Genomic DNA, 27,283 nt, shown 5'->3' on the forward strand with positions numbered 1-27,283 from the left:
CCTTCTAGCAAATCACAGACACTGAGGGTAGGGGGGGCTCCTGGTAACCACCGAAAACCCACTGCTTAGACCTGTCGGAAAAGATGAAGACAGGAGACGCTCTTTCGCTTGATTTTAAAGGCACTTCCACCCTCCGGTGACATGGAGAGGTTATTCAGGTCTTCCTGATTTATTATTTGACAAAACTTAACATTCTTCCGTGCTATTTCTGAAGCAGAGCCTGCCGTGACCTCAAAGAAATGCCTGCCTGGCCGTTCCCTAAGGACTGGCTTTTGAAACGGGGACGTGTATTAGCAATGTAAAGGGGCATCCGCAGTCCAAATATATTTATAGAGGCTAAGCAATAAGCCTGAGCTTTTGTTTAAATTAAGATTGCCGAACCATTAAAACGACTTTCAGAATCGACGGTCCTGGGAAGCACAGGGCTGTCCACCGGCTGCTTGGACAACCGTGGGCAAAGCCACTTAATTATTTTGGGAGATGCAATTATTCACAAATATTTGAGTGACACTCCTTTCCTGGTTACCAAAACCTTTTCCCTGGAGGGGAAGAAAACATCACAGTGAAAATCTGCTACTCTCGACTCTTTTATTATCAGCCAGCAAATGCTTTGGCAAGTGTCCCCTTTCCTTGAAGGGGAAAAAAAAAATACCCTGGAAAAATTTAATAAAAACGGGGGCTGCGTTTTGCTCGCCAACTCAGTCTATTTGAGTTCCGCAGCGGAAGGCGTCCCACAGCAGCCGAGGGAGACGCCGTGAAGAAGTGAGCAGCTCGGGAGAACGCCGCCTACCCGTCAAGTCTAGTCGGACGAACAGGCACCCCACAATGAAAGGTTGTCAATCAGGAGTTCTTAAACGGGGTCAGGGATGATGGTGCCCTGCAAGGGACAAAGTCTGCAGACATTTTTGTCGGTCACAAGGGAGGAGAAGGGGCATGTTACTGTCTTCCAGTGAGTGGGGGACAGGGGTGTCGCTCAACACCACACAACACAGGACAGCCCCCCATCCCAGGGTAAATAACAGGCCGGCTCCCCGTGTCCACAATGCTGAGGCTGAGAAACCCTGACCTTCGAGAATGGGCTCAAAGCCACGAGATGACGCATTTCATCGTGGGGTCTGGGGACATCTGCGGAGACCAAGGCCCTCGGGCCTGCCCACCGGTCTCAGGCTGACCGCAGACCTGCTGGAGAGTCCTTCGAGCTGAATGAAAGGGGACATTTCAGAAACGGTCCCAGGCTCCCGAGGAAAGGGGCAGAACGAACCCTGCAGAGACGTGGATCCCTGTGTGAGATGTAGATCGCCATGTGCCCCGTGACGACTGCGTGGACCTCACCCTCAGGGTCTGACGTTCCCGTGGGGACACCGGGCGGTGCCTGGGGCCCCTCCCACAACAGGGACTGCCCCTCAGCCTGACCTCCCGTCTCACAGGGCTGTGGCTCTTCGGTCACTTATATCCAGGCCACTTTCGACCGAAGCGGCCTTCTCCCCCACCCGGTCCCAGGAGGCAGCTGCGCTGACACGTAGTACGATCTAACGGCAGGTCATCTTTCTGGAAAGTGAGACCCGTGTGTGTTCAGAGCCCCAAAAAGTCCCTCAGCTCCGCCTGGGCTTGGCTGCGGATAGAAAACGCCCCCGGGGGTCTCCCTCAGACACTGATGTCCCGGACACGCTGGAACTAACAGAAGGAGGGCCACCACAGGGCACCCAGGAGTGCCGCCCATCGAGGAAGTCTTGGTCACAGAAGCTCCTCGCGAACAGCGAAATGTCACCTAAGTTCCATTTCAGATCTTGAAAGTCTGGGTACGCGATATTTCAGTGTCCTCCTCATTTACAAGGACGGTGTACACAACACAGAATGATGCCCACATTCTGTAACACGTCCCCCCCCCAAAAAAAAAACCACGCCTAAGTCCACGTAGCTGCTCCTGCTTAGGAAAACAGCCCCTGCCCAGGCTCTGGCTTTTGAAAACCGTCGATGCTCCTCTCTGAGTTACGCACACACGGTGATCTTCACAGAAGCAATAAATATGCATATATAATAAATCGGCCTCTCCACCACCCATCACGCTACAAGGGGCTTTCAACCACACGCGAAGTCCTCTCACTCTGCGCTGGGAAGAAGGAAGCTCGCCCCACCCCCCGTGATCTGTGATATATGATGTCTGCCTGTTGCCGATGGTGGGCTGACGTCAGCGACGGATCTCGAGGCGGCTTCCCCAGGGTTCTGGTGACTCGAATCCCTGAGGCGTGTGGGCTACGCTCTGGAGTTTCAGCCTCTGACCTAACGAGGGCCCGTCCAGAGGGGGCCGACGTGCCCAGGCCGCGGTGTTTTCTAGCTCGATGCAGACAGGCGCTCTGCGCAGGGGGCCGGTGCACCTCTGTGAGCGCTCTCTCGCTCGGCAGATGCGGCGTGGAGTCGTGGCTGGAAGAAGCTGAGGTCCTGCTGGGTCCACCAAGGCTGATAATAAACCCTCAGCGGAAATGTGCAGCTCCTCAGCATCCTGCAGACGCCCCTGCCGCGGCCAAGGTCCTTCTACCTACTTTCTGACAGGCCCTGGGCTACGAGCTCATGTCGGCTCAGCAGCTCAGGTCGAACCTTGGTGGTGGTGGTGGTGGTGGTGGTGGTGGTGGGGAGGGGGGTGTCGGAGAGGGGGAGGAGGAGCACAGTGATGGAAGGAGACTTGACTTGGGTTGTGAGCACACAGTACAACAGACAGATGATGTACTACAGAATCGCATACCGGAAACCTGTGTCATTTGATGTATGAATGTCACCCGATAAGTGCGATTAAGCCCACATCACCTCAATAGATTCAGGGTTTTTTTGTTTGTTTGTTTGTTTGTTTTTGTATTTTTCTGAAGCTAGGAACGGGGAGAGACAGTCAGACAGACTCCCGCATGCGCCCAACCGGGATCCACCCGGCACGCCCATCAGGGGGTGACGCTCTGCCCACCAGGGGGCAATTCTCTGCCCCTCCAGGGCATCGCTCTGTCGCGACCAGAGCCACCCTAGCGCCTGGGGCAGAGGCCAAGGAGCCGTCCCCAGCGCCCGGGCCATCTTTGCTCCAGTGGAGCCTCGGCTACGGGAGGGGAAGAGAGAGACAGAGAGGAAGGAGAGGGGGAGGGGTGGAGAAGCAGATGGGCGCTTCTCCTGTGTGCCCTGGCCGGGAATCGAACCCGGGTCCACTGCACGCCAGGCCGACGCTCTACCGCTGAGCCAACGGGCCAGGGCCAATAAATTCAGTTTTTAAAGACAGAGGACACGAGTGGTGAGTGCGAGGTGCCCTGCTGCCCAGTGAGGAGGGAAAGGGGCGGCGGCCCCCGGGGGACTGCAGCCCACAGGGTCACACGTCCCAGCAATCCTGCCCCTCCAGACTGTCCCGAAACCAACACCTCGGCTCACACCACACGCCCGGACGCAAAACGTTCCCAGGAGCTTTCGTTGAAAGTGTCGGACCCTGGAAGCAACCTGCATGTTCTTCACCAGGAAGACGGCCAGCCACCTGCCACAGGGCCACAAACCATGAGTTCTGGAAGTGCGAAAGGCGTGTGAAACCACCCTCAAGGGAACACTGAACACTGGGCATGGCTTCCGTCCCTCCTTCTTTTACAAGCGTCCTCTGGGGGGCCCGCTGATCGAGTCCAGGACGCACACCACTGCGAGAGAGGCCAGTGCACAGACGGGGCCTGACCCTCAGGGCTCTGACCAGTCGGGCCCGGGGTTGCGCCTCTTAATCAATCTGCACCAAGGAGATTCTATACATCGCTGCCTGCCCACACGCCTGCTCATTGCCCGGTTACAGAAACCATCAACACAGGGAGAGCAATGTTAACAATCTCCAAATAAGGAAGGCTGGCCTTTCTCAGGCGGGGGGGGGGGGGGAGGTTGCTGTTTATTCAAAGAGGCTAGCAACGTTCCGCCCCAGGGACCACGCACCTGCAGATCCCTGCACAGACCTCTCTCTCTCTCTCACGTTTCATTTATCCTGACATCCCTAGACACAGGGACGGCAATTTCTCTAGCCACCCATCATCTGTTCTGTGTGGAGGTACCTGTGCGAGGAGGGAGCCTCAGACAATGGTGACCACACACAGGGTGCCGGGGTCTGGTGCGTGGAATTTCCATTTGCAGCCCCAGCCGGGGCATCTGCGAGCTCAGCCGGGGCATCTGCGAGCTCAGCGCTCCAGGCGAGCCACTCCCATCGGCACCGAGCTTCCGGTTTCAGAGCAGTGCTCCTCACAGTGTGCCTATCCAGCTCTGGTACCACGTTCCGGCTGCCGCGGGCCCGAAGGTCGTACCCTCTCCGGAGAAAAAAGGGCACTTCTCACCAGTGACAATAAGCAGGGTCCCCGGGGACAGAGATCCGGGCGTGGGGGGCGAGTGCTCACCTCTAACCTGCTCTGCGCCTGACAGATTCCACACGTGGCCCAGGACAACTATTTTTGGCAGAGAAGGTGAGTCTCGGCTGGAGACAATGACTTGTGCCGGCCCGTGCTGTTCGGTCTGTCTGCCGTGCCCACCCCACCTCGCGCTTCCCGGGTGGACGCAGAAAGAGCCCAGGCCGCCGGCTCCACCTGGTTCCCCTCAATCTCCGCACATGCGTCTTTGCCAACTGGGACCCGAAAACTGTCTGCTTCTCACAAAATCAAGCGGCGGGACAGACACCATCCGATGCTGAGAGACAAAGCTTACGTATGCACAGAAGAGATCGTTGGGAGTCCTAGGCCCAGCGCCCTCATAACTGAACTTGTGGGAAAGGCCTCACTGCAGATACAACAGGTTGAGGCGAGCTTGTCCCGGAGGCCAGAGGGCCCCAAGCCAGAGGGCCCCAAGCGTGACTGCGTCCTCACTGAGGAAGGAGAAACACGGCACATTGGGACAGAGATTCACCCTCACGGGGAGAACGCCACGTGAAGACCAATGCAGGTACGGGGTGGGCGGGGCTGGAGGGTGTCCATCCGCAAGGCAAGGAGATCACTAAAGCCAAGAGAGAGGCCTGGGACACACCCCTCAACGCCTTCTCAGGAAGAACCAACCCTCTCCCTACGTCCATGTCAGACGTCACGTTGAGACAGTAGAACTGTCGCCCACCCCTGCCCACGGGCCGTTGCTACATTAGCCCTGGTGACCAAAGACTCCAGTACTGGGCAATGCTGAGGGACACAGCTGGGGAACAAATGCACAGGATAAAACCCGTCAAATCCAGGACGGTTGTCAGCCCTGCGGGGAGACGGAGGGGACAGCACCAGAGTTGGACAAGGGAGTCCCTACTGCACCAGAAACGGCTGACTTCCTGTCAGGTGGGTACAAGGATGTTTGCGCATTAACGTCCTATTGTACGCCTCCAACTAAATACTGTAAAGTTTTAAAAGTTCAAGAAGGATCCACTTTAGACATGAATTTAAAAAATTAATAAAGGTCATTTAAAAAGAATTAAAAAAACAAACAAACCCAGCCTGACCAGGCGGTGGCGCAGTGGATAGAGCGTTGGACTGGGATGCGGAGGACCCAGGTTCAAGACTGTGAGGTCGCCAGCTTGAGTGCAGGCTCATCTGGTTTGAGCAAGGCTTACCAGCTTGGACCCAAGGTCACTGGCTTGAGCATGGGGTCACTCGGTCTGCTGTAGCCCCCAGTCAAGGCACATATGAGAAATCAATCAATGAACAACTAAGGAACTGCAACAAAGAATTGATGTTTGTCATCTCTCTCCCTTCCTGTCTATCTGTCCCTCTCTCTGACTCTTTCTGTCTCTGCCACAAAAAAAAAAAAAAAAAACAAAAAAAAAAACCACAAACAAGCCCTGGCCGGTTGGCTCAGCGGTAGAGCGTCGGCCTGACATGCAGGAGTCTCAGGTTTGATTCCTGGCCAGGGCACCCAGGAGAAGCGCCCATCTGCTTCTCCACCCCTCCCCCTCTCCTTTCTCTCTGTCTCTCTCTTCCCCTCCCGTAGCCAAGGCTCCATTGGAGCAGAGATGGCCTGGGCGCTGAGGATGGCTCTGTGGCCTCTGCCTCAGGCGCTAGAGTGGCTCTGGATGCAACAGAGTGACGCCCCGGATGGGCAGAGCATCGCCCCCTGGTGGGCATGCCGGGTGGATCCTGGTCAAGCGCATGCGGGAGTCTGTCTGACTGCCTCCCCGTTTCCAGCTTTGGAAAAATGAAAAAAACAATAACAACAAAAAAAACACACAAACAAAAAACAAACGCATGTGCAATTCTGCAAAGTGGGTTTAAGCTCTGCTGTTGGGGCAGTATCACAGAATGGGGAAATCAAGGCTCAGCAAGGTCCAAGGACGCATCTGAGGAGTTGGCTTGTCCGTGACAAAGTCGTGCCTGGGCCTGGGACCCGTGGCGCCCCTCCATCCCCTTGGCTGGTCCCTGACAATGACAGCTGCTAGGCACAAGGTCCGTTCTGTCTACAGGGCGCACACACTTGGCCCGTAGGTCACTTCCCATAAATCACATTCTCGGTCATCTTCACCAGTGTTCAAAGGAACGAGAACTCTTTCTACGTGTCAGAAAGATTGCACAGCCCCTGCTTTTATGGGGGGACTGCGTGGAAACTTAACAATAAACCAGAAGTCCTTGATTTAAGGCAGGGGTCCCCAAACTACGGCCCGCGAGCCACACGCTGCCCCCTGAGGCCATTTATCCGGCCCCCGCCGCACTTCCGGAAGGGGCACCTCTTTCATTGGTGGTCAGTGAGAGGAGCATAGTTCCCATTGAAATACTGGTCAGTTTGTTGATTTAAATTTACTTGTTCTTTATTTTAAATATTGTATTTGTTCCCGTTTTGGTTTTTTACTTTAAAATAAGATATGTGCAGTGTGCATGGGGATTTGTTCATAGTTTTTTTTTATAGTCCGGCCCTCCAATGGTCTGAGGTACAGTGAACTGGCCCCCTGTGTAAAAAGTTTGGGGACCCCTGATTTAAGGGGTTCCTATCCACACAGCAGCCCACAAATGCCCCCCACGCCCCACGCCGAGGCGGGACATCGCTCCCACCGACCCACACCCACCACAACCACTCTGGTCTCCATTCCGACGAGGTCTCCCCTAAACAGAAACGCCAAGGCGTCCCGTCTCACCAGCCCGGGAACGGGGTGGCCCCAGAACCTCGCCCTGTCCCCCCGTTCCCCGCCAGGTCGTCTCCAGCCTGGCTTTCCCCTTAGGGGTCGACGGTTGTCCACGCAGCGTGGCGGGCAGTGGTGGCAACCGGATGCCAGCGCGCTTACCTGACTCCTGAAGGTAGCGGTACACCAGGAAGTTCACCTCGTCGCTCGTAATGCTCATCTTAGCCTCCCCGCGCGCGCGGCGACGAGGTCCGGAGGAAGCGGGGCACCCTCTGTGAGACAGGTGGGGGAGAAAACCGAGAGAAGCGTCAGACACCGTGCGAGTGCCTTCCCCCCACCCCACCCCCGCATCCCTTTCGAGATGACTGCGGGGGGAAAAAACAAGCAGACAAAACAGCTGTGACGTCGTCCCAGCGAAGCGAAGTCACGTCTAATTCCTGGGCTTCCGTGCGACCCTGCACTAACACACACACATACACACACACACACACACACACACACGTTTCGTCGTGATTTCTATAGGGAAACGTACATCCTGGGGAAACGTGTCCAAAAATAAGAGATGCGGGCATGTTTTCTAAGGCTGGGGCAGGGACGCGACCGACAGTGACAGAGCCGGGGCGGCAGAAAATGAAAACGAGGAGATCCTCTGTTCCACAGTGATCACGTGCCCCTCGCAGTGAGGACGTCGCTCCGGACACGTGGGCAGGAGTGCAATCGCGCCGCCCCTGGCCTGGCTTGCCCCAGACGGGAACTGCCTGCCCAGACGGGTGGGGATTCCGGAGTGCGCCCGCCCTCACGGGAACACGACACCTGTCACTCCTCGGAGTGTAAGCGGTAAGCTCAAGCTCAGTCTGCCTATCGCGGGCGGGTGGGGGTACGCTGCACCGAGGAGACAAAGCCAGGGGGGGCTGTCACTGCCTGCGAGACCTTGTCATTCCACGGAGACACCGCTCTCGGTCTCGGGAAGCCGCAGCAAGGGAGTGCAGAGAACCCACATTTTGTGTGGCTGAGGCTCCCCGTCCCCGGAAGGCAGGGGCAACTCGGGCCATGAAGGGAAGGGACAGAGAGAACCGTGAGAGCCTGTGTGTCTGAGGTCCCCAAGAGCACAGTGACTTTCTTCCCCGCGGTCCTCATGAGACTCAGCAATGACTGGCACAGAGAACAGAAGTCACTGCAGGACAAGTCTTGTGCACTGAAAACTGACGGTCCGCTCCGTGACCACAGTCACGACCAGCCACCCCGTCTCTCTGTCACGTCACCAAGACCAGGACACTTCGGGCTGTGAGGGACCCGTCTTCAAGAGCCCGTGTCCTGTGCCTTCAGGTGGCAAAGTTTATCAGTCAGTGGGGGACAACAAGGAGTGTTGAGGACAATTCTCTGCTGCAGCTGCCCCTCTCAAGACAGCGGTTGGCTCAGCGGTAGAGCATCGGCCTGGCGTGCAGGGGACCCGGGTTCGATTCCCGGCCAGGGCACATAGGAGAAGCGCCCATTTGTTTCTCCCCCACCTCCTTCCTCTCTGTCTCTCTCTTCCCGTCCCGCAGCCAAGGCTCCATTGGAGCAAAGATGGCCTGGGCGCTGGGGATGGCTCCTTGGCCTCTGCCCCAGGAGCTAGAGTGGCTCTGGTCGCGGCAGAGCGACGCCCCGGAGGGGCAGAGCGTCGCCCCTGGTGGGCGTGCCGGGTGGATCCCGGTCAGGCGCATGCGGGAGTCTGTCTGACTGTCTCTCCCCGTTTCCAGCTTCAGAAAAATACAAAAAAAAAAAAAAGACAAGGATTCCAACATCAAATAACTGGGGATCAAAGCCCATTGAGAAGGGAAAATGATCAATACCATTCATTCATTCATTCATCCATTCATTCATGTTGGGGACCGAATAAATAAACGGTATTTTTGCAATCTGGACAGAGGTGCTGGGCCCAAACCCCACCTCATGTGTCTAGTTAAAAAAGAGCTATACCTGATTCTCATTTGTCTCACCCATGTTCTCCGGAGGAGGCTGGAAGCTAGTTTCTTATTAGTGTAAAGTAGATTTGGATGGTACGGTGGGGGTTGTCTTTGAGTTGCCTTGGAGACTTAACTGAATTGCTGATGGACCACATTTTTTTCTATGAATAAAAGTGGATGTGTTTCTGGGAGCAGGCGCGTTACAGCTCAGGAACAGTAGAGACTGTTTGCCGTAGTGTCCTCCTGAACCCACCTGTGTATGTATATCTTTAAGTTCCTGTCTATCATTTATTTCAAATCCATACCTGTGGTGGCGCAGTGGATAAAGCATTGACCTGGAAATGCTGAGGTTGCCGGTTCGAAGCCCTGGGCTTGCCTGGTCAAGGCACATATGGGAGTTGATGCTTCCAGCTCCTTCCCCCTTCTCTCTCTCTGTCTCTCCTCTCTCTCTCCCTCTCTCTCTCTCTCTCCCTCTCCTCTCTAAAATGAATAAATTTTAAAAAAAATTAAAAAAAAAAACTAGATAGAAGATGACAGAGGACAATCTGACTTTGGGTGATGGGTATGCAACATAATTGAAAGACAAGATAACCTGGACTTATTATCTTTGAATATAAGTATCCTGATTTATTGATGTCGCCCCATTAAAAAAAAATTATATAAAAAAAAATCCATACCCTTTCCCGTTTGAAGACCCCGTAATAGACTTGTTGTGGCTGGACCCCAACTTATTTATTTATTTATTTATGTATTTTGTGGCAGAGACAGAGAGTCAGAGAGAGGAGGGACAGATAGGGACAGACAGACAGGAAGGGAGAGAGATGAGAAACATCAATTCTTCGTTGCGGTTTCTTAGTTGTCCATTGATTGACTTCTCATATATGCCTTGACCTTGGAGGGGGGGGGGGCTACAGCAGACCAAGTGACCCCTTGCTCGAGCCAGCGACCTTGGGCTCAAGCTGGCGAGCTTTGCTCAAACCAGATGAGCCTGCACTCAAGCTGGCGACCTTGGAGTCTCGAACCTGGGTCCTCTGCGTCCCAGTCCGATGCTCTATCCACTGCGCCACCGCCTGATCAGGCTCAATGCCACTTATTTTTAAGATGTGATTTCTAGGTGGCAACGCCTCCTCCTCCTCCTCCTCCTCCTCCTCCCTTCACAAATCTTGTTCAACATTTAGTTACAAGAGAAATGTCTGCGGGCATGCTTTTTATATTTTATTTATTTTAATATTTTATTTTATTATTTTATTTTATTTTATTTTAGTGAGGATAGACATAGAGTGGGAACGGGGGAGGAGCAGGAAGCATCAACTCCCATATGCGCCTTGACCACTCAAGTCCGGGGTTTTGAACCGGTGACGTCAGCGCTCCGGTTGACACTCTGTCCACTGCGCCACCACAGGTCAGGCCGAGGTCTGCGCTTTTATTTCCGTCCGTACCTCGAATATCTAATATTCTAGCACGCCCCGGGAAGGGAGAGGACTGCCCCCAATAACGAAATCGCCATTGCTATTTTACTGGAACCACAGAGCGAACCTGAGGGCGACCTCAGTGCTCTGGTTGACACTCTGTCCACTGCGCCACCACAGGTCAGGCCGAGGTCTGCGCTTTTATTTCCGTCCGTACCTCGAATATCTAATATTCTAGCACGCCCCGGGAAGGGAGAGGACTGCCCCCAATAACGAAATCGCCATTGCTATTTCACTGGAACCACAGAGCGAACCTGAGGGCCGGCCAGCGCTGGTCGATCAGGGCAGAAAGACGTTGCGTTTCTTGCCAACAGGAGAGGAGCCTTGTGCCGGAAGGCTGAGCCGAGCACAGGCTGTGTGAAGGGATAGTGACAGGATGTTGACCAATACCCTTTGCCGGGGGGCGGGGTTCTCTACGATGCTGACCAATACCCTTTGCCAGGGGGGCGGGGTTCTCTACGATGCTGACCAATACCCTTTGCCAGGGGGCGGGGTTCTCTTCCAACGATGCACCCCACTACAAAAGGTTCTCTTAGCATCTCTTACAGGAGACATCTGCTCCCCCCAGAGATGCGAGAAAAATGCGTCTCACTCCTTGTTCCCATCAGCCTGTTGGCGTAGACGCTGCTTCAAGTAAGGTTCTGGAGGACGCCCAGGCTCCGGGGCGCGTTTCCAGGCAGACTCCGGACTCGCAAGAGAACAGCTGGACACCTGCTAGCAATGACCTCGTGCTAGGAGGCACCGGAAGTTCCCTCTGCGATTACTCCTGGGCACCCACAGGCTTTCTGCATGCTTCTCTTCTCTTCAAATGCAGACTGAGTGGACCTTTATTTCACCGTCTTCAGTCAGTTCAAGATGAAAATTTTTAACGCACATATTAACACTGACATATAATCCTTTCTAAAAACTGGTGTGGGGACCAGTTTCTTTTGGGCGACACAGGTTTGTGGTATCACTTTGCACCTCTCTCTCTCTCTCTCTCTCTCTACTCTGTCACGGGGCTGACACGTAGCTATAGAAACGCCTTGTACGGTGACAGAGTGATTGAATAAACTCTGATGTTTCTAGGTTGACTGCAATTTTAGAAAAATACACACACAGGAAAGACTGGGGAAGAAAGGCGTGAAAATATTAACCATGGTTTCATCACCTGGCCTGTTCTGCTTCCTACGTGTCTCCATGGACCAAGTGGCACATGTATAATTTTACAGTAAAAAAAAAAACGTCCCTCAAAGATAAGACTTTCCACCAATCCATCGTCCAGTTATATTTATTTACCTAAAGTCAAACGGTCCAAAATTATTCATATTATCAAACAACTACTCTTTTTTTTTTTCTTTTGACCAGAGTCTGAGGAGATTCAATCCTTGTTAGGGAACACGTAAGAAGCAACGAATGAATGCATGAATCAGTAAGTGGAACAACAAATCAGCGTTTCTCCCACTCTCCCCTTTTCTCTCTTTCTCTCAAAGTTAATAATGATAATAAAACAAGTTGGTTTCAAGATGGGACACACTTGATGCTACATTTTGTCTGTGAGCGGCCACACAGAAGACTCCCCCCCACCCCCCACCCCCGTCAGGCTGGGCCTGTATCCGTCTGTCTGTGTGCTTTTCCGTTATTTCGCAAACTTTCTCCCGTGAACTCGAACTGTTTTCACGCTCATTAAAAACGTAATTAAAACCTGGCAACGTCCGCAGACATCATTATAATAGCGTGGGAGCCATTCCGCGCTCGCTAGTAGGAAATGAAGCTACCAGGGTCGGGAGAGCGGAGAGGACAGATCTTGTGTTAGAAAAAATAACGCCGCTCCTCAGGGGATAAAAAACATCCCCGGTGTGGGGGCGGGTGGGGGGGGGGCTTCACAAAAGGCCCTTCCTGTGCCTGGCTGCCCTTCTGGGTTAATTACTGTGGCTGGCCCGGGGGGCCTTCAGTGGAGTCCAACAGAGGGTGCTGACCAGACAGAAGGGACGTCCAGTCCTGGAGTTACACCCCACCCAGACCACCTGGGAGCCTGCCAGGTCACCAGAGGGTCCCTGTCCGTCTCTGTCCTCCCCACTCTATTCGCGCATCTTCGCTGCCCACCCGGGAGGCAGCCCCAGAGGGAGGTCTTCCTAACCACGCTCAACGGGGGAACAGCGCCTCACGCAAGCCACCGCCGGTGTGCGTAAGCCGGACAGCACCGTCTTCCTCGGACCTCCTGCCCCGTCTACACAGCGAAATCTAAGTCCATGTCTCCAGGTGTCAGAGCAGACCACGGGCCGGACGAGCCCCACAGAGGAGCAGTCTGCCCTGGCCTTTAAGCGGACACTTCCGACGAATTCGTCCATTAGCTCGCACGCTTCAATTCTCTTGAAGAACGAGAGAGTGGAAAGAGGTTCTCCACGATGGGCTCTCGACCCCCGAATAAAGGTCAGGAACACACCGAGGCTGGTGGCGAAACCTCTAAGATGCCGCAGTGTTCACCCTCCTGCGCAGGGCTTACTCTGGTCTGACGACCGCCTGTCCGTCGCCAGGGGGAGTCACTAGCGAAGCCAGTATCTCCCCTAATGTGGCCTCTGCAGTTAAAAAAATAAACAAAAGCCCTGGCCGGTTGGCTCAGTGGTGGAGCGGCGGCCTGGCGTGCAGGAGTCCTGGGATCGATTCCCGGCCAGGGCACACAGGAGAAGCGCCCATCTGCTTCTCCACCCCTCCCCCTCTCCTTCCTCTCTGTCTCTCTCTTCCCCTCCCGCAGCCAAGGCTCCATTGGAGCAAAGATGGCCCGGGCACTGAGGATGGCTCTGTGGCCTCTGCCTCAGGCACTAGAATGGCTCTGGTTGCAACAGAGCAACGCCCCAGACAGGTGGAGCATCACCCCCTGGTGGGCATGCCGGGTGGATCCCGGTTGGGCACATGCGGGAGTCTGTCTGACTGCCTCCCCGTTTCCAACTTCAGAAAAATACCAAAAAAAAAAAAAAAACCCCTCAAAAGTGAGCCCTGTGGCTCCCTCTGCAGCTGTGACGTCAAGCAGTGCCTCACCCACCAAGGTGGCCCGGACCTGGCACAAAATCTTGGTGTGGCAACATTTTTGGATCTTTGATGTAAAGGGACAATACAGAAAAGTTCTTAAAGAGAAAGACAGTTGATGCAGGTGAGCCCATATCCAATTTGAATCCACCAGCCTCCCGTTCCTCTTTATAAGAAAGTGAGAGGAGAGCTAAGACTCCCACTTGAGCCCCAGCAGTCCCTGTCTGGGGCCGATGCTCTGCCCGTCTGGGGCCATACTTGCAACTGAGCTAATTTTAGCACCTGAGGCAGGGGCTCCTGAGCCATCCTCAGCACCTGGGGCAGATGCACTCGAACCAATTGAGCCATGGCTGTGGGAGGGAGAGTGGGGGTGTAGGGGTAGAGAAGCAGAAGGTCACTTCTCCTGTGTGTCCTGACCGGGAATTGAACCCAGGACGTCCACACACCGGGCCAATGCTCTAGCACTGAGCCCAAACGCAGGAACTAATTCTGTCACCCAGGTTCAGCAGCTCTCATTCCTACCTGACGTCGTGTACAATACAGAGTGGAATGCGGAGAGCCGCCCTGAGCAGGGTCCGTCACCCTTGGTGCTGCTGACACTGGGGACCACATACACCTTCGCTGTGGGTCCATCCTGGGCCCTGCAGGATGTCTGGTGGCACCCCTGGCCTCTGTTCACAAGAAGCCAGCAGCACCCCTGAAAAACTACTCTGCACGTGGCTAACGCCCCCTACGGGCGAGGGTGGAACTGCCTCTGGCTGTGAGCATGAGTCAGGGCAGTTACCCAGGGAGCACAACCGTCCTCCTCACACGGGAGGGAGGCCCGCCTTTCGCGACCCGGGTGTCTGCTGCCCGCCATCTGCAATGCCTCCGCTAAGTAACCATGCCTTGCATTCTGACTGACTACACACGGGCCTCGCCTTGCCCTCTGATGTCCAACTCAAAAGGATGCGGTCAGAGGAGGTAGAAATCAAACAGGTATATTCCCCTAGGTTAGGGTCCAGGGGCCAGTTCCCACCAGCAGCGTCCTCGGGTGGGGCCCGTGATCTATGAATGGCGCTTACGGCTTGGAAGGACTAAAAAGAAAACTGGAAGTCAGAGTTGGCGACCCATGACCCAGATAGAGCTGTCCTAGTCAGGGCCCGTCGATGAAGTTCCATCAGCACTCACCCACAATCGGGCACTCCCGTGTGACTGACAGCTGCCTTCCCGCTACAGAGGGGCTGGCCCACAAAGCCTCACCTGCTCACTCTCCTGAAGGTGTCTGTCTCCATTTCCACAAAACAGAATGAAACTGCACAGCCACTTAGCAAGGGCTGTGACAAAGCCCACTGTCCTCCAAACAGCAAGACACCAATGCCTTGGCCCTGGCCAGTTGGCTCAGCGGTAGAGCGTCGGCCTGGCGTGCGGGGGACCTGGGTTCGATTCCCAGCCAGGGCACATAGGAGAAGCGTCCATTTGCTTCCCCACCCCCACCCCCTCCTTCCTCTCTGTCTCTCTCTTCCCCTCCCGCAGCCGAGGCTCCATTGGAGCAAGGATGGCCCGGGCGCTGGGGATGGCTCCTTGGCCTCTGCCCCAGGCACTGGAGTGGCTCTGGTCGCGGCAGAGCGATGCCCTGGAGGAGCAGAGCATCACCCTCTGGTGGGCAGAGCGTCGCCCCCTGGTGGGCGTGCCGGGTGGATCCCGGTCGGGCGCATGCGGGAGTCTGACTGTCTCTCCCCGTTTCCAGCTTCAGAAAAAAAGAAAAAAAGAAAAAAAAAAGACACCAATGCCTTTCCCAGTAGGAACTCAACATGTGCTCCGTGCATCGAAAGCTTATGCTCCCCCCAAGGACTGAACTCATGCCCCAAAAAACCCCGGTGAGCCACAGACCTGTCTCACTCCAGGTACCCTCTTCCTGTGACCTGCACAATACGGTTCAAGTGCATGTGGACAAACACCGACAGTGCTGCAGCCCAATCTGGAAACGTCTGATGGTCGCTCAGAACATGAGTGTCTCCTTGCCAACCAGCATTCCACTCCCGCATATATTGATAGGAGCAGGAGAAAGGCGGCGTAGGTCTGCACAAAAACTTGCACGTGAATGCTCATAGCAGCAGAATTCATGACTGCAACTGATGGTGGCATAAACATATGGTATAGTGCAACATTATTTGGCCAAGAAAAAAAAAACTCATGCTACAACATGATCCTACGTTCAAGCCAGTCATGAAGCCATCACTCCATACACTTCCGTTTTCATCAACACACTACGCTTTTCAAATACCTCAGTGAGATAGCAAAATTCTCACACTGGTGGAAGACAAATCTTTTGTCTTTGCTAAAGGACAATTTTTATATATCTGGTTTTAAACAAAAATACCTCAGGAAGATTCTTACATTGGTTAAAATTTAGGATCATCGTTTTAGTTCTGATTGGGTCTTTTAAAACAATAAAGCAGAAAAACAGAAACAAACAAATAAAACCAATAAAGCAAAAATCTTTCCCAAATTTCCACCTTTATGTTTTTATAATTACAAATGTTCCGTGGGCAGGGGGGTTAATTAAAAAGAAAAAAACGGTAAAGAAAGAAAATACAAAAATAAAATCAAACCTTAAAATCTCATCTACCACAACATAACAACTTTTATAGAACTTTAATGGGGTTTTTGGGTGGGGGGTGGGCATCAGTTTTCATTTGGGAAGGGGGCTTTAAGCCTTCCACCTGTGCACGTGGGCTTGTCTGCTCTGCCTTTTTGGGAACCTTATCCTCTCAGTAGCTCTTTGTGCAGTACGTAATCTGTGGTTTTCTCACCGTGTCAAGATTAACTAGCAGATCAACGTGCAGAGAGACACAAATCGTATTAAGAAAGCAATAAAGCATTAAATAAGAGGAGCCAAAACGGAATCTATACGCATGTGACCAATTACAGTGGACCCGCCGGCTTAACTTGAACGCAGGGCGTTGCCGGAGGTAGGTTTTAGAAGCCAACACCCTCTCCTGGTAAGACCCAGAAAATTCTGTTTGCAGCTCCGTCAGTCAGTATGCAAAACCTCTGGGAGGAGGTTAAAGTCCCAACTTCTAACCAAGTAGAATGGACGCTCTATTCCATAATAACGTAATGATGTTGTCTCTAGACTGCCTTCCGTTTCAGCAAGGAGAAAGAGCTGTGCTTCGTTCTTGGGGGGGGAAAAAAATCATTGTTGAGACAGAAGATGTTCTGTTTTGGCACATTGCGGATTTCAGGTAAAAACCACAAGGACCCCGTGGCTGGCGGGGCGCTTACCTTTTACGGTGACTTCATGTGTAGACCTTCGGACCAGAGGGCTCCCCGGCACCCGACCATAGAAACAGCAAAGTCTCTGTGTGGTGAGAAATGCAGAGATTTATTAAAAACAAAACAAGCAAACACCTGAACCATCTTTGGGAAGCATTCACCGCTGCCCTCTCCCATTCCTTCATTTCCCCTTCAAATGGACGACACTGTTTTAATTTTTACATGCCAACCCACACGTAAGTAACACTGTCCACTGCTTCCTAGTGCCCGTGTTAAAGTTAACTCAAGACTGTGTGGGCGCAGGGGTCGTCAAACTTTTTATAAAAACCGCCCACTTTTGCAGTGCTGGTAGACCTGATCCCTACCGCCCACTAGTGGGCGTTCCAGCTTTCATGATGGGCCAATCGCGGTGCTGTGTGGTTGCACGGTAGGGACCAGGTTGACCAGCACTGCCAAAGTGGGCGGTTTTTATAAAAAGTTTGACAACCCCTGGGTGGGGTTTTGTTTTCTTTGCAACGGGACCAGGAAATCAACACGGTCCATCAGGTGTTTACCGCACATGTAGAAAATGCTGAAAGCAAAAGAGTCTCACAGCCGATAACATGAACGTTAGCTCCGGTCTGTGCTGCTGCTCCCATTGAACGATCAAGTTAATGCCCATCTGCAATAGCTTTTTAAGAACGGGACCATCTGCCGCCGATAATTTAAACCATGCACACCCTCGAGAGAGGGAAGCACGCGCGAGAGAAACTGTAGACGTCGCTCGGGCGGCGTTAATAGCAGCGACGACAGGCATGTCTGTGTGTACACACCGTGCTCAGAAAAACACAGAAGCCGCATTCGAGTCTTTGTTTCCCCCTGGCGTCCCTAAAATAAAGTGGAAAAAGAAAAAAGAGGCACTACTGTGTCTCAACTCTGCATTCTTTATTTATTTTTATTTTTTACAGAGACAGAGAGTCAGAGTGAGGGATAGAGAGGGACAGACAGACAGGAACGGAGAGATGAGAAGCATCCATCATTAGTTTTTCGTTGCGCATTACGACACCTTAGTTGTTCATTCATTGCTTTCTCATATGTGCCTTGACCATAACAGGCCTTCAGCAGACCGAGTAACCCCTTGCTTGAGCCAGCAACCTTGGGTCCAAACTGGTGAATTTTTGCTCGAACCAGATGAGCCCACGCTCAAGCCGGCGACCTCGGGGGTCTCGAACCTGGGTCTTCCGCATCCCAGTCTGACGCTCTATCCACTGCACCACCGCCTGGTCAGACAACTCTGCATTCTTGAACCACACATTCCCCTTTCACAGGATCTCTGTCCACCCTGACTTCTGAGGATGCCAGGCTTGCGTCCCATGACAGTCCTGCCTACCCAGAACTTGGGTTTACGTTTCAGCCAGCAGACACAGTAAGCAGTCCATCAGCATTTTCTCAGTGACGGTCACCTTTTCCCTTCTACAATGTTTTCAGTCGTGAGGGAACCCAGCTGACTACAGTTTAAACGATCTGTGTGTGCTCCCGATCTGTGTGTGCTCCCGTAACCAGTGCAAGAACTCAAGACACATAACACCCGCCATTTTCTCCAAGTTCTCCTCCAACAGCCTTAAGGGATAAAAGTGGTGCCGGTGCCAGAGCCAGGCGGTGGCACAGTGGGTCGAGCGTCGATGTGGGATGCTGAGGACCCACGTTTGAAACCCTGAGGTCGTCAGCTTGAGCATGGGGTAGGCAGCTTGAGCATGATCCCACCTGGGTCGCTGGCTTGAGCCCAAAGGTCGCAGACTTGAGCATGGGATCACTGGCTCGACTGGAGCCCTTCCGGGTCAAGGCACAGACGAGAAAGCAATCAATGAACAACTAAGGTGCCGCATCTATGAGTTGATGAGTCTCATCTCCCTCCCTTCCTGTCTATCTCTCTCACTCAAATAAATAAATAAATAAATAAATAAATAAATAAATAATAAAATTCAAGCCCACACGGGAAGCTATGAATGAAGGTGTCTTTTATAAGAGAACTGACACAGAAATTCATAAAATATTTTTAAGGTGATTCAAGTAATTCTCACTGAGTCACCTCTACACTTACGCCGTTTAAAGAAAGGAGATCAAAAAAGTTTCCACACGCAGGTTCATTATAGCATATTTAAAATGAAAACATCGTTTAAGGATATGGGATAAAAGAAAGAATCACCGGGGTGACTTTTTTTTTTTAATCTACCACTGGGGCGGTGAACCCCAATGACATTGAAACATCTGTCGACAACTCTTGGAACAGAAATTAAAGGGCACCAGAGTAGAGCAGGCACAAGGAAACACAGATTTTGCTTATAAAATAAAAATACACTTCATTATGAAAAAAATTCCGCTTGTGGAGACAGAGTACGACAATAGTCCTCATAGTAAACCGAAGCAGAATTACTGTTTTCAGGATTGGGTTGTGAATTACTGGGGGAGGGGTAGCCTTATGATAAAATTGCTAAATACCATAAAGTGTCAAACTATGAACAGATGTCACCAAAATAAGCCCCAAATTGCTTGGAAGTTAAAACATTAAAATCCATAATAATTCAATAAGTAATTAATATACAAACAGCTCTTATTACAAGCTGTTCCAAAAAAAAGGCCTATGGAATCAAGTTCTTATTCTCTGGCCCCAAAACAGATGGTAACTCACAAATGAAGAGTCTTGGAATTGAAGATTATCTTTTATATATGTTGTTAAACTCATTCAGGGTAATTAACATCACCCATGTTTTATTAACGTCAAACAGAAAGAAGGAGGGTGGGGGATGTGACTTTGGTTAATAACATGCATCTGGTTATGCAACACGTCAAAATTAATTAGTTTGTTGCTAGAAATAATAAGTTAAAATGAGCAATATGACGTTCCAATCAGTCATCACCGATTTCCCTGCTATTAGTTCCCAAACAGTGCTGGCAATAAATTTACGTGTTTGCAGAATATTTGGTGTAAAACGCAAATAACTTGAACAGATGTAACACATCCTTTATGTGTAAGCATATTAAATGTAAGAGGGACTGATTTTCTGGTTGCCATCAGGTCTTGGCATGGCGTGGTACGAATATATACTAACAATCCTTCCACGTCGAGAGTAGAGACTCCTTAGTACCTTGACACGGTTCTGCGGTTATCCCCCGTGTCAAGGTGGGAAACATTTCCGTTGCTCCAAAAGGGAACCCGTACCCATGAAGCAGTTACTCCCTACCCCTCCGCCTCAGCCCCGGCAACCACCCCTGATATTCCGTCTCTGTGTGTTTCTCTTTCGGGCACTCATCCGCGATGTGGCATAGATCAGCACTTCACCCCTTTTTCATGGCTGAGTAATATTCTATTGTATAGACAGACCACTTTGTTTATCCAGCACCCGTCAATGGGCATTTGGTTCGTGACCACCGTCCGGCTACAGTGAGTAGCGCTGCTACCTACGGTCATTTGCGAACCGGTTGGTGTTGGAGCCCCCTGTCCTGTCCACCCCTTGGGGTAACATCTCGGGGTGGGGGGAACTGCATCGTGTGCCTTGAGCCTCCTCCTCCAGCACTGAAGGACTCAAACAGGACAGGTGGGGGGGGGTTGCCAACCCAGAACAAGCTGTGACCTGGGAAGACAGGGGCCTGGGGACATAGAAGCTCATGGTCCAGCTCCTGGCCCACAAAGGAGAGGGAGGTGGGCACTTGCCAGCGTAAGAGCCTGTGGGCCACAGCCTGCAAATGCCTGTGTTAGAGAACTTGAGTCGGGTCAGGTTCCATTCCTAACGTAGCTCACAAAGGCTGCTTAACAGGGACCCTGACTGTCCCTCAAGAAATTACACACAGAATTCCCATGTGATCCATCCATCACAGTTCTAGTATAGAGCCCAAGGAATTGAAAGAAGAGTCAAACAGGTGCAAATACCACACAGGTGCACCCAAGGTCCACAGTAACATCATTCACAATAGTCAATGATGGGAGCAACCCAGGTGTCCGCCGATGGGAGAAGGGATACACAAAGTGTGGTGTGCGCGTGTGACATACTCTTCAGCCTTTAGAAATGAAATTCTGACACCTGCTACCACAGGGACCAACCTCAAGGGCATTGTGCTGAGTGAAGTAAACCAGACACAAAGGACCAACATTATCTTTTATTTTTAAAAAGTGTTTATTGTATTGATTTTAGAGAGACAGGAAGGGAGAGAGGGAGAGAGGGGCAGAAACTTTGATCTGCTCCTGTACATGCCCAGAGCAGGGTTCAAACCAGCAACCTCTGTGCTTCAGAATGATGCTCTAATCCAGTGGTCCCCAACCTTTTTGGGACCACGGACCGGTTTAATGTCAGAAAATATTTTCACGGACCGGCCTTTAGGGTGGGACGGATAAACGTATCACGTGACTGAGACAAGCGTCAAGAGTGAGTCTTAGATGGATGTAACAAGAGGGAACCTGGTCATTTTTTAAAAATAAAACATCGTTCAGACTTAAATATAAAGAAAAAGGAAATAATGTAAGTTATTTATTCTTTCTCTGCAGACAGGTACCAAATAGCCCATGGACCGGTACCAGTCCGTGGCCGGGGGGTTGGAGACCACTGCTCTAATCAACTAAGCAATCCAGCCAGGGCAGGGACCAATCTCGTATGACCCCGGTTATACAACATTCCTACAGTCATCCACAAGAGGGTTACTACTGAAAAAGTACAGACTTTTTATTAGGAAGAAAGTTCTGGAAATGGTCGGCAAATGTACTCAATGCCCCTAAAATGTACAGTTAAAGATGGTGAAGAATGGTAAAGTTCACGTTATGTATATTTTACTATAATCAAAACAAAAGAATTCAAATGAACTTTTAATACAGATGCATTTCCCCCCAAAGATCCTGCTGTTGGTTAAAGAAAAACTCAGACCCCTGGCCAGGTAGCTAATAAGTTACAACACTGTCCCAATTCAGCAAGGTTACAGGTTCGATACCCCATCAGGACACAGCCAAGGATCAAACCAATGAATGCATAACTGATGTGGAACAACAGACTGATCTCTCTCTTTGTCTCTCTCCCCCTTCCTCTCTGCCCCTAAAATCAATATGCAAAATAATAATACTATTTTTTAAAGAAAAAGAACCCAGAAAGATGAAACTGGTTGTGAAGTTCACAAGGGTGTCTGCCATTCACTTTGCAGCTAGCAAGTCAAGAATAAATGGCCGCTGTCCTTCCATGAGCCAGCATCTGAAATATTCCTACCCCACGGGAGAGGGTCTGAGAATCTTCTCCGTGGAGCAGAGGCCTCCCCGAGAAGCAAGCCCAGAATCCTGGCCGCTTCTGGAGTATCTGAGGGTGAGTCAAACCCAGACCAGCTCCTGACCTTGGAGAATCCTGCTGCACGGCGGCAGGAGGACACATTTCGGTTCGTTCCCTCCACATTAATCTCGGCGGCTGGGAAGCGGGTCGGATGTTCCTGCTGAATCAAGGTTAATCATACAAGTTGTTCACAAAGTGAACACGTTACACTGTTACAGGATGTTCAGGACTGGAGCTGGGACTGTCAGCACGAACCCTGCAAGCCCGAGAAAGATGACAGGTGACCCGCTCGAGGCTGAGTCACCACAGGCCAAAGCCACAGAGTCAGAAAGGAAGGAAATCTAAGCGTCATTCTTGGCAGAAGTGGGGTGGTATTTAACAACGCATTAATGCATTTTCTCCCCCAAATTATCCACACGGCAGGCTCACTGAATTCTGACTTAGAGGTGTGTAAATCCCTTTGAAAATACAAGCTGTTATCAAATGACTTTGGAAACTCTGGGGCACCTTATGGTGCCTGAGAGGCATCTTGGTGGCTGCAGGGCACGTCCCGGGGACGGCAGTGTGTCTGTGGGCAGGACCACCGTGCCATGCACCTGCCCGGTGAGCTCAGCCCACTCCTCCCAGCTGCACACTCCTCCCTGGACCAGCCTGCAGGACATGTCCATCTGGAGATGCAGCCGGCACTTCAAACACGGAATGCCAACACTGGAGCCCTTCACTCATCTTCCCACACAGACACGTCACTCCTCCAGGAAGCGACACCGCCCCTCGCTCAGGGCTCACATGCTGCACTCAGAGAGAGAGAAAGAGGAACATCGAGCTGTTCCCGCATGTGCCCTGACTGGGAATCGAACCGGCAACCTCTGCTTTAGGACCATGCTCTAACCAACTGAGCTAGCTATCTGGCCTGGGCGGAGGTTATTTTTCTGTTGTAGTGAACTATCAGAAGTTCCGTTAGACACATGGGCGAGGCCCAGGAGAAAGTGTGTGGGTCTCCGAATGCCAAGGTGATAGATCATCAGATCGCCCACGTGGGGAGCGAACACCCCACCGGTCCCCTCTGTGCGATTTCCATGTTCTGAGGCAGCAGGGTGGCCCGTGGACTCATGATGCTCGCTGCGGAGCTCTGGGTGACACTGCCTGCCCCATCTGGAAAACCGGGTGGCATTACCATAGCTGGGCCACCCTTCCTTGCCGGTTGCCGCGGGACCTAAAGGTGATAACACCACCAATGGGCTTCATGCGATGCTCAACAGTACAGCTCAAACCCCAATGTGCCTCTCATGGGGACTGGGTGACCCCGAACAAGTATCTCAGCCAGGACTGCACAACGCTTGCCACTGTTGTGAGGGAACATCTCCTTGTAGCGATGACATCCTACCTGGCCATTTCGGCTGTCACTAAGATTTAACTGAGCCTTGCCCATGATAAGCACCAAAGCCTCAACACCTACGTGCTTCTCACCAACGGTGATAAACGCAGTGCCTGACTGTGTCCTTGTTTGACTAAGAGGGGGTTTATGGCCAATTTAAGTTCTATCTTGAACTAATTGACAAGCCACCCATAAGATGGGTTGTCATTTAGAGGCAGCCACTCGGCCCTGGCCAGTTTGCTCAGTGGTAGAACGTCGGCCTGGCGTGCAGGGGTCCCGGGTTCAATTCCCGGCCAGGGCACACAGGAGAAGCGCCCATCTGCTTCTCCACCCCTCCCCCTCTCCTTCCTCTCTGTCTCTCTCTTCCCCTCCTGCAGCCGAGGCTCCATTGGAGCAAAGATGGCCCGGGTGCTGGGGATGGCTCCTTGGCCTCTGCCCCAGGCGCTAGAGTGGCTCTGGGCATGGCAGAGCCACGCCCCAGAGAGGCAAAGCATCGCCCCCTGGTGGGCAGAGCATCGCCCCTGATGGGCATGCCGGGTGGATTCCGGTTGGACGCATGCGGGAGTCTGACTGTCTCTCCCCGTTTCCAGCTTCAGAAAAATACAAAAAAAAAAAAAGAGAGGCAGTCACTCATCTTATGTAACATGGCAAGAGCGCTTTTTAACTTCTCTTATGGTTAAGGCGGAGAGAATACAGATTCTGTTTGTCCAGCGTGGAAACTGGCACCGGTTGCCCTAATAGATACAAAAGAAAAGGAAAAAGAATTTGGAGCCGTGGGAGTACCCCAGCACCTCATGGAATGGAGTTGAAATTGACACCACTGTACCTGAGTCGCAACTCAGAAATGAACTTGGCAGCGGGCGCTGCTGCTCCTCTGCCCCATTTTCTGCGCACCCGGCATGGGGCAGACCCAAGAGAACGCCCAGTGTGAGGGGGCAAAACGAACCCTGGGTCCCGAGACGATGCCTGGTATGGAAGAAATACGGCCATCCCCCCACAGATTAGCTCATCTCCCGATATCTGGCCGGGAATGATTCAGTTCAGTGCTGCCTAGACTCCGACCAACCGCGTCCACAGGCTTCTGGGCAAAAATATACACGCACCGCACCGTGAGGAAGCCACATCTGTTACGTTGTAAAATAATCGGCAGCTCCGCCCCCCCCCCCCCCCCCCCCGTGACAGCGCTCTTTGTTTTTTAGCAACTGTCAATAACTTCTGCATCATTTCCCCTACTCCTTTCATTTCCAAGTTTGGAAAGCGTCCTTTAGAGAATAATAAAAAAATTAAAAGCGATATCGGAACACTGTAAGAAGGGACGTGGAATTGGTTCTGAGCCATGTTAGGAAACAGTGAGGGAGGGAGAGGTGGTGGTTAAGGCAGAGACGTCTGAGTGACGACCTCAGAGAGGGACAGACCACAAACAGCTCCCTCCTTGTCAGGGGGGGTTACATAATAGCCCCCACACACACACTTCAGAGATAGCTCCATGCTTATCACACAACAGATCTTCATTGCACAATAAAACATGTTTCACACACACACATCCATTCACACACGTACACACATCCTTAGGAAACACTGAACTCTGGCTACTGACAAGGAGAAACACACTAATTTATACAGTTTTGGGGGAAAACAATCTTTTATTGGCTAACACAGGAATCTGTGCCTTCCTGACATTCTAGAAAAACGCCATCTTTTGAGAAGCATCCTAGAAAAGATGACATGAGCCCACCCCACGCAGCCTCCTGACATGCACACACGCCAACTCTCATTAACAAGCCCACCACGACTGTGAATGCCCACGGTGCCTGCGAGGACCGGCGGGCGGAGAGTGAACAGCAGGTCAGGTGTGAGAGCAGTCTGAGCCGTCCCTCTGCAGACCCATCTCCCTGTGTCTGGAGCTAGTCCTGGTTTGATACACAGCCCCAGCGTGGCCAGCCTCAGGAGGTCAACGCCCCTGGAAACTCCGGCACGGCCATCCTCAAAACAACCAGCATTTTGGCGAAACCAGCAGAGGTAGGTCTGATTCACAGAAAAAGATGTGAATGATTGACGAGATGAAATAGTCTATCTCGTTAGTGACCAAAGACCCCTAGCGTCTCAGCTCCACCAGGCACAGTCTCAGGAGCTACTTGCAGGGGCTGTCCTCTCTTCCCCAATCCACCCCACCAGCCCCAGGGATTCTATACCACTGCCCCCTCTTTCAGGGACACCCTTTGTGGTCATCGGTCTTGATTCCCAACAATCCAGCCTAAGGCACAAAGAGAAAGCTGTCTAACTCTCCAATAACGTTACATGAATCATGGGGTGGGCGCTCAGAAACACCTCCATACACGCTGGCGGGTGATAATATGCAGACTCTGTGAGGTTAAGTGCAACACACGTGTCACAAAGATGAACATACCGTATATGTCTCACACATACACACACATCAAAATATACCAGAACACCAATGGGGAATTTCTATGGGTCGGTGTAGAGCTGTTTATTTGCTATTCATGCTTCATGTTATTTTTTTCCAACTGCTCAAGGCACATTATTTTTAAAACCAGGAAAGAGTCACGAAAACCCCAGCAAGCAAAGAATCAATCAGGCATTCGTCCTCTGCTGAGTGGCAACAGGATCACGTAGAAAGCCGTTTACCTACATATTTGTGCTTTTCTCTAAGGACGCCCAGGACGGTGCCCCTTGCACAGGGCGACGTGTTGGGAAGTTCTTCCATCCTCTAGGTAGCAGGTGCTCACCAACCTCCTCCTCCGCATCACCTGTAGGGACTTTTATGATGCTCACACCCATAAACACAACACTCAATATCTATGGTTGGGATTTGCTGCTTCTAAAAATACATGTGGGAGGGGGGAGGTCTCTTAACAAGGCCTCCACCTGACCTTCTCGCTGAATTAACAGCCTATTTTGTGGGTGTGCTGACAGCTGCCTACTGGGCCCCGGGCTCAATGGGCTGGTGCCTCCTCCCTTCCCGGTGAGCCGAGGGTGCTTTCTGCTCGATCTGGTCATCTGAGTACTTTGTAAAACCCCAAGGTGTCCGCCCTGGCCGGTTGGCTCAGCGGTAGAGCGTCGGCCTGGCGTGCGGGGGACCCAGGTTCGATTCCCGGCCAGGGCACACAGGAGAAGTGCCCATTTGCTTCTCCACCCCTCCCCCTCTCCTTCCTCTCTGTCTCTCTCTTCTCCTCCCACAGCCAAGGCTCCATTGGAGCAAAGATGGCCCGGGCACTGGGTATGGCTCCTTGGCCTCTGCCCCAGGTGCTAGAGTGGCTCTGGTCTCGGCGGAGCAACGCCCCGGAGGGGCAGAGCATCGCCCCCTGGTGGGCAGAGCGTCACCCCTGGTGGGCGTGCCGGGTGGATCCTGGTCGGTTGGGCGCATACGGGAGTCTGTCTGACTGTCTCTCCCCGTTTCCAGCTTCAGAAAAATACAAAAAAAAAAAAAAAAAACCCCACCAAACCAAACAAAAAAAAAACACCCAAGGTGTCCACGGGTCCCAAACCTGCCCGTGCCAAGCTTATGTAAACTGTCATTACACTTACAATTCCACCCTAAGATGGCCTCACAGATGTTTAAATTCCCACTGCCCTTTCCCAAAACCAACACCGGGAATCGCAGAGGGTGCACTGTGGGTGGGGAAGAAGAGGCAAGCTGGTCCCAACTAGGACAATCAGACCCTCTTCCAAGGAAGAGCTCTTGGTCAGGTCACCTGCCCTGATGCCCTCTAAGGGAAAACAGAATCAATGTCTGGGAGGAGAAACCTTTGAGAGAAGAGCATGTGGAAAGGCAAAACCACCACCTTGACATCGGTAAAACCCACAGCTCACGGCTGCACGTGAGCGATGGGGTGTAGCTCGTGACCGACACGTCCCAC

At 52.2% G+C, this 27,283-nt stretch overlaps 1 protein-coding gene across 3 annotated transcripts in view; it reads right to left on the reverse strand.

Annotated features, from left to right (window-relative positions):
• The window catches only part of LOC136316758 (F-box-like/WD repeat-containing protein TBL1X), a 237,639-nt gene that overhangs the window by 125,036 nt on the left and 85,320 nt on the right, over positions 1–27,283 (reverse strand). For 2 of the 3 annotated variants that reach the window (XM_066248904.1, XM_066248903.1), the window contains exons 3-4: positions 16,758–16,833; positions 7,232–7,341 (exon numbers count right to left, since the gene is read on the reverse strand). The exons of the other annotated variant lie outside the window; for it this stretch is intronic. In XM_066248904.1, coding sequence (XP_066105001.1) covers positions 7,232–7,289 — 58 coding nt within the window. In that variant the 5' untranslated portion in view covers positions 7,290–7,341; positions 16,758–16,833. The remainder of the gene's footprint in view (positions 1–7,231; positions 7,342–16,757; positions 16,834–27,283) is intronic. 3 annotated transcript variants of the gene reach the window in all.

This window comes from Saccopteryx bilineata, chromosome X (assembly GCF_036850765.1).
Source record: "Saccopteryx bilineata isolate mSacBil1 chromosome X, mSacBil1_pri_phased_curated, whole genome shotgun sequence".
NCBI classification, from domain to species: domain Eukaryota; kingdom Metazoa; phylum Chordata; class Mammalia; order Chiroptera; family Emballonuridae; genus Saccopteryx; species Saccopteryx bilineata.